We start from the raw sequence: 6470 nt of genomic DNA, 5'->3' as shown, positions 1-6470 counted from the left end.
AGTCAAAAAAATTTAATATCCCATAAAAAATTCAAATTTTCAAATCCAAAATTGTCATCACTATTCATTTTTAAGCTCCAATCTTCTGTCTGAATCATAAAAATAAATATATAGGCTGTAATTTTTTCCTAGAATCCTTAAATATTTTAATGACATCAAATTGTTGTACTGATTAATAAATAAAAATAAATTGCATCATAAAAAAATAGTTTTTTCCGGAAAGATAATTTACCAGAGGTCATTGATGTCGCGAGTTCAGCGGCCGTATTTAGAAAAATAAAAGTTGCACTAAAAATGGATAATTCGAATTATGAATTCAAATAATTTATTTATTTTTGGTTGCGATTAAATATGAGTTTACTGAAGAATATGGAGAACAGAGATCTGCTATCACTAGACTTTGACATTTCTATCGGCGTAATTTATTTTACTAGTATTTTCTAGGACAGTATGCGCACAGTCATCACTTAATCGGTTCCTCGTGCTCTCGGTACATGTGCACTCAGACTGTACTTAATAATAATAACAATAATAATAATAATAATAATTATAATAATAATTGGAGGCGCAAGGGTTCAAAGTCCAAATTTCTGCTGTACATTTTAAATAATTTAGTAATTAAATTTTTTATGTAAAAAATTAATTGTTTGTTGATTATGTAGATCCGTACCCTGATAACATGAGTTGATCGTGAAAAAGTGTCATTCATTAGTTTCCGATCAACTTGACGACAAGTTATCGACAACTTTAGCTTTTGCAACTTTTGGCTACAAGTTACCGCCAACTTTCTCAGAAAGTTGGCGTTAGTATGAAGCCGCAATTGGAATGCAAGTTTCTGAGGAAATTTAAAGGAAACTTACCGTCAACTTATGGATGCCAACTTTTGCAAGCAACTTTTGCCACCAACTTTCTCAGAAAGTGACCGTCAACTTTTTGGATTTACAACTTTTGTCACCAACTTTCTCAGAAAATGTCTATCAACTATTGGAGGTCAATTTGGTGTCCAATTGCGGCTGCAAATTTCTCGCCAACTTGGCTATCAGGGTAATTATACATAAAGTTAGTTAACGTATGATTGTTTAAATTGTTACTCTATTTTACCAACTGAAAGTTAATTACGGTGTCAATTTTAGAAGTAATGGAATCGCGGCAAAATTTTGATGAAAATCAAAAATTTTAAATTTGGAAAATTTCAGAAATATCGAACGGCTAAAATTATTTTTTTTTTGAGAAGTTAGAGAATTTGGAAATTGAGATTTTGATTGATAATTTGAAATTTTGGGTTGTATTTAAAAAAAAAATATATATAGGAATTTTGATTATGGAAATAGAAAAATTTTAGATATTAAATTTAAATTTGTTTATTTAAAAAATGGAATTAATGTGAATGTTATCGACGTATGTTGATATAGAAATGTTGTTTGTTAAAAATATTTATTGATGCTAATTTATCAACTTTTGATTATAAGGAAAGTTTTATTAGCAATGAAATGTCTATTATTTTGAGAATCGATTCTTAGGAAAATTAGAAATTATAAATAAATAAATTAGAAAATGTAGATCGGATTTTTTTGTAATTAAAAAATTTAATTTTAGATGAGATTTAAGTAAAATTGAGAATATTAAATAAATGTACATGGAGGAAAAATTATGAAATGTAAACCCATAAAGGTATGGTAAAAATTACTAGAAATTTGGGATATACGCCCATAATTTCTGGGAAAATTTCCACCAGGGTTTCCATAACTATGGGAACAATTCCTATAATTATATTAAAATTTTTTATGTCGTATGGTAATGATTACCATGCTCATAGAAATAATTCCCATAGTCACATAATATTCCCATAGAAATAGTAATAAATCCTATACCCACATTGAAATGGTTTTTAGGTGCGGATGGGAAAAACCCTATACAACGTATGGTAACCGATCCCTCCATTATGGCCATAATTTATGAGAAATATTTCTATAATGTTATGGTAATCATTTCCCTACTCCTATGGTAAACGTTACCATATTGTATGGAAATCATTACCATAGTATTATGGTAATAGTTACCATAATAGTATTGTAATGATTACTATAACAGTATGGTAACCATTCGAATGATATTATGATAATAATTCCCATAATATGAGAAATTTCTAAATGTTATGGTAATCCTTACCATAATATTATAGTAAATTTTACCGTAATATATGGTAATGATTACCATAATATATCGTAATGGTTACCATAGTATTATGGTAATAGTTACCATAATAATATTGTAATGATTACTATAACAGTATGGTAACCATGAGAATGATATTATGATAATAATTCCCATAATATGAGAAATTTCTAAATGTTATGGTAATCCTTATCATAATATTATAGTAAATTTTACCATAATATATGGTAATGATTACCATAATATATCGTGATGGTTATTATAGAATATGGTAATGGTTACCATAATATATCGTAATGGTTATCATAGTATTATGGTAATAGTTACCATAATAATATTGTAATGATTACTATAACAGTATGGTAACCATTAGAATGATATTATGATAATAATTCCCATAATATGAGAAATTTCTAAATGTTATGGTAATCCTTATTATAATATTATAGTAAATTTTACCATAATATATGGTAATGATTACCATAATATATCGTGATGGTTATTATAGAATATGGTAATGGTTACCATAATATATCGTAATGGTTACCATAGTATATGGTAAATGTTACCATACGAGTATAGGAGCGGTTAATATAATTTTATGGGAACCATTCTGATATCGTACAGAAATGAAAACCATATAGATAAGAATGGTTATCATAATTTATATGGGTGTCATTCTTATAATCGATTTTCAAAAAAGAACCTGTTACAATACGATATGAAATTCATTTCTATAACCGATATTAAAAAGAGAACTTGTTACCATATGCTATAGAGAATATTCCCATACATGTTGAAATTTTCACTATAAATTTCTCTCCATTAAAAAAAAATATAATTCATAAATATATCACCCGGAAATGTTTTTGCAATATCAACTACTCTTTATCTATCGATTATCAATACTCGTTAATTTTTATCACAATAATCAGCGCTAATTATCACTTATCATTTCACTACATCAGTTGTATATTTTCCATAAAAAAAAAAAAAAGGAAAATAGAAATAACTAATTTTTTTGAAATTCCAGTTTTTTATTTTTAATTATTTTTTTTTTTTTCATATTGACAAGAAGATTCAAAAAATATATGATCAAATAAATAGTTTAATTACTTATTTAACTGAAAGTATTTTAAAAAGTGGGGATAAAATCAAATCACGAGAAATAAAATCCGGGGACTTCCCAGTGCCATTTATTTATTCGCTTAAAAGCCGCTGCGCTTATTAGTCTATCTTCAATCATTAACAACTTTTTATCGTGAATACTAACATCAATTATTGCATAATAAAAACAACAAATAATAACAAATTTAAATTAAATAAAAAAAAAAAAGAAAAAAAAAAAATGAAATATTTTTATTTCATTTTATTAAATTGTTTATTAATAATTTTAAATAAAATTAATTGTTTATCGATTGATAAAATTATTGAACATGGTAATTATTTTAAATTAATTATTCATTAAAATTCAAAAATTTTTTTTCATTTTTATTTTCATTTCAATTTTATTATTTTTTTTTTTTTAAATTTCTCTGCACTTCTATTAAAATAAAAAAAAATCAAAATTCAGCAATTAAATAATTTTAAAAAAAATTTTGGAAAATTTGAAAATATTCAGCAAAAAAAAAAATAATTTCAAAATTATCAGTCATTTTTGTTTTAATTTAGAAGCGCGTAGACGTGAGTAAAACAAATTTGAATGTCAAAAAATAAACCGCGACTGAATGGCGGGAAAAAATTCGAATTTTAAAAATTTTCAAATGATTGATTAGTATTTGATTTTTTTGTAAATTTATAATTTTAGAATGTCCTAGAATAATGAGTCGGCAGGAGTGGAACGCTAGGAACGTAAGTGGACACGAGTTATTATGGACGCGGCCTACGCCATACATCGTCATACATCACGGCGGAATACTTCACTACTGTTACGACATAAAAGAATGTTCATTAATAGTTAAATCCTATCAAGATTTACATATCGATACCAATAAGTGGATTGACATCGGCTACAATTTCGTAATCGGGGAAGATGGGAACATTTACGAGGCTCGCGGTTGGGATTACATTGGCGCCCATGCGCCCGGTTTTAATACTCAAAGTATTGGGATTTCAATAATTGGAGATTTTTCACGTAATTTATTATTTTATTAAATTTATTTTTGTACATAAAAAAAAAAAAATTATTTTTACACAGAAAACAAAATTTCTTGGCGCTAAAAAATTTCTACTTATGGTAAGAAATTTTTTGCACTTCGAATTGAAAAAAAATTTTCTTGGGGCGGGAAAAAATTTTTTGAATCAAGAACAAAATTCCTGTGCCAAAAAATTTTACCATCTTAAGAAAATTTTTGTCTTTAATTTTTGACGCAAGAAATTTTTTTTCTGTGTCGTAAAAAAAAAAAAAAAAAAAAAAAAAAAAAAAATTGTAATAAATTTTTGAATTAAAAATTTTCAGATTTTCAGCCAAATAAAAATGCATTAAAAGCATTAGATAATTTGATAGCATGTGGAGTATTACTTAACAAAATAAGTCCAAATTACCAAGTAATTGGTCATCGTCAAAGTCGAGTTACTGCTTGTCCAGGTGAAGTTTTTTATTCTTACGTAAAATCAATGCCAAGATGGACATCTACTCCGGTACCTGTTTATAACAATAATTCTAGTCTTATCGACAAAGTCGACAGTGATAAAAAAAATTAAAGAATATTTACGTCAACTATTTATTTATTTTGTAAATTTGTACAATAAAATTCATTATTTATTTCCACGTCAATAGTCAATTTTCTAATAATTATTGAATAATTTTTAATTTTCATTATTATTATTTTTCGCGTCTTCGCGAATGTAAAGAGTGACCATTCGATTAACAGCAAAATCATAGCTGTCACTTTCACTGCGTACGCAAATGTCTACACTAGAATGGCCTTCACCTTCTAGATCTGGGCTGTAATCTCTTACCTTAAAAAAAATGTTTTTTTTTTATTTGATAGTAATTATTTATTGATAATGATAGTAAATAAATTTCTTACTTGGATGGGTATATATTGTTTGAAATGTTGATTCAATTCAGGAATGCAGACTCGTGTTCCGTAGGGTATTTCTGGATTTTTATCCATCGCTGCGGTCACATATTCATCGCGTCCGTCTAAAAAGTCCTTGGAAAATAACAAATTTAATGTTTTTTAAATAATTTTTGGTGAAAATTAAAATTGTATAGACCTGAAGTAATATTCCAAAGAAAAAAAATATTAAAAAGTTGGAAATCAAAATTTTTCAAAGGGATTTCCATTTTTTTTCCAAGTAAAAATTACAATTTTTTAAATATATGATAAATTTGATTTTGAAAATTTTTTTTGACTTCGATAATCGATTACTCGGTAAAAATCCGTTTCCTAACACACCCTAAGTCTTAAAAATAAAAATTTTTTAGCAAATTTCTGATTTTTGTTTCCAATGAAAAAAAAAAAATTTTGTAATTTGAATTAAAATTTTTACTGGAAAATTTTTTAGCCTTCCCCATAGAACTGTACGGTAAAAATCCATTCCCTAACACACCCTAAGTCTTAAAAATAAAAATTTTTTAACAAATTTCTGATTTTAATTTCCAATGAAAAAAAAATAATTTTGTAATTTGAATTAAAATTTTTATTGGAAAATTTTTTAGACTTCCCCATAGAACTGTACGGTAAAAATCCGTTACAAAACACACCCTAGTTTTGAAAAATAAAAATTTTCAATTTTTTAAATTAATCGCGTACTTAAAAATTAATTTTTTTTAAAGACTTAATTACCTGTAAAGTTTTTAATTTTTTTCCTCTCATGTCCAAATAATCTGATGAATCATCACTAGCATAATCTGGATAGTACGCAGTCAAAGAAACGTTATAATATGGACACCCTACGCACTTCAACCCAGGATTTAAACAGACTTCTATAAATATGACAAACAATTATTAACTACTTTATCAATTAATCCATAGAAAATTATTAATTTACTAAAAAACAAAAAGAAAAAAGAAATTACCAGCACATTGACTTAAAAAAATACTAATCGCAGATAGAATAATTATTTTAATGCTTTCTTTGCCACTAAATTTCAACATTTTCAAAACAGCAGTCAAAACTAATAATTATCGATTACTAATTCAAATAAACTGTTCAATAGTCGGCCGTAAAGTGAACTCGGTAATTGCTGATGAAAAAATAATATTCTTTTACTTGTGTAATTTAATTTTTACATTTAAGTTGACACATTTAAAATTACTTACGCTGCATTTTTAATTTCATCATTT

At 26.1% G+C, this 6470-nt stretch overlaps 2 protein-coding genes across 2 annotated transcripts; one reads left to right on the top strand and one right to left on the bottom strand.

Annotated features, from left to right (window-relative positions):
* The first annotated feature begins 3523 nt into the window (after window positions 1–3523).
* LOC103579281 (peptidoglycan recognition protein 1-like) lies at window positions 3524–4896 on the top strand. Its single transcript, XM_053741849.1, has 3 exons — window positions 3524–3614; window positions 3983–4309; window positions 4634–4896. The coding sequence occupies exons 1-3, from the start codon at window positions 3524–3526 to the stop codon at window positions 4876–4878; spliced, it is 663 nt and encodes a 220-aa protein (XP_053597824.1). The 3' UTR covers window positions 4879–4896.
* On the bottom strand, window positions 4896–6387 carry LOC103579089 (uncharacterized). Its single transcript, XM_008560393.2, has 4 exons — window positions 6203–6387; window positions 5970–6109; window positions 5208–5333; window positions 4896–5136 (listed from the first exon to the last, which is right to left on the bottom strand). The coding sequence occupies exons 1-4, from the start codon at window positions 6279–6281 to the stop codon at window positions 4984–4986; spliced, it is 498 nt and encodes a 165-aa protein (XP_008558615.1). The 5' UTR covers window positions 6282–6387; the 3' UTR covers window positions 4896–4983.
* Between the last annotated feature and the right edge of the window lie 83 nt (window positions 6388–6470).

This window comes from Microplitis demolitor, chromosome 9 (assembly GCF_026212275.2).
Source record: "Microplitis demolitor isolate Queensland-Clemson2020A chromosome 9, iyMicDemo2.1a, whole genome shotgun sequence".
NCBI lineage: Eukaryota > Metazoa > Arthropoda > Insecta > Hymenoptera > Braconidae > Microplitis > Microplitis demolitor.
The sequence above is the reverse complement of the archived record's forward strand: the minus strand, read 5'-3'. Positions and strand labels throughout refer to the sequence as shown.

What these genes read in the sequence shown, in the direction of transcription:
- LOC103579281 (XM_053741849.1), top strand. Translation starts at nt 3,524, where the DNA reads ATGAAATATTTTTATTTCATTTTATTAAATTGTTTATTAATAATTTTA. An exon ending in TGATAAAATTATTGAACATG is followed by an intron (nt 3,615 to 3,982) that starts GTAATTATTTTA and finishes TTATAATTTTAG; the next exon opens with AATGTCCTAGAATAATGAGT. An exon ending in AATAATTGGAGATTTTTCAC is followed by an intron (nt 4,310 to 4,633) that starts GTAATTTATTAT and finishes AAAAATTTTCAG; the next exon opens with ATTTTCAGCCAAATAAAAAT.
- LOC103579089 (XM_008560393.2), bottom strand. Translation starts at nt 6,281, where the DNA reads ATGTTGAAATTTAGTGGCAAAGAAAGCATTAAAATAATTATTCTATCT. An exon ending in TTTTTTAAGTCAATGTGCTG is followed by an intron (nt 6,110 to 6,202) that starts GTAATTTCTTTT and finishes TCATATTTATAG; the next exon opens with AAGTCTGTTTAAATCCTGGG. An exon ending in AAAAATTAAAAACTTTACAG is followed by an intron (nt 5,334 to 5,969) that starts GTAATTAAGTCT and finishes TTATTTTCCAAG; the next exon opens with GACTTTTTAGACGGACGCGA.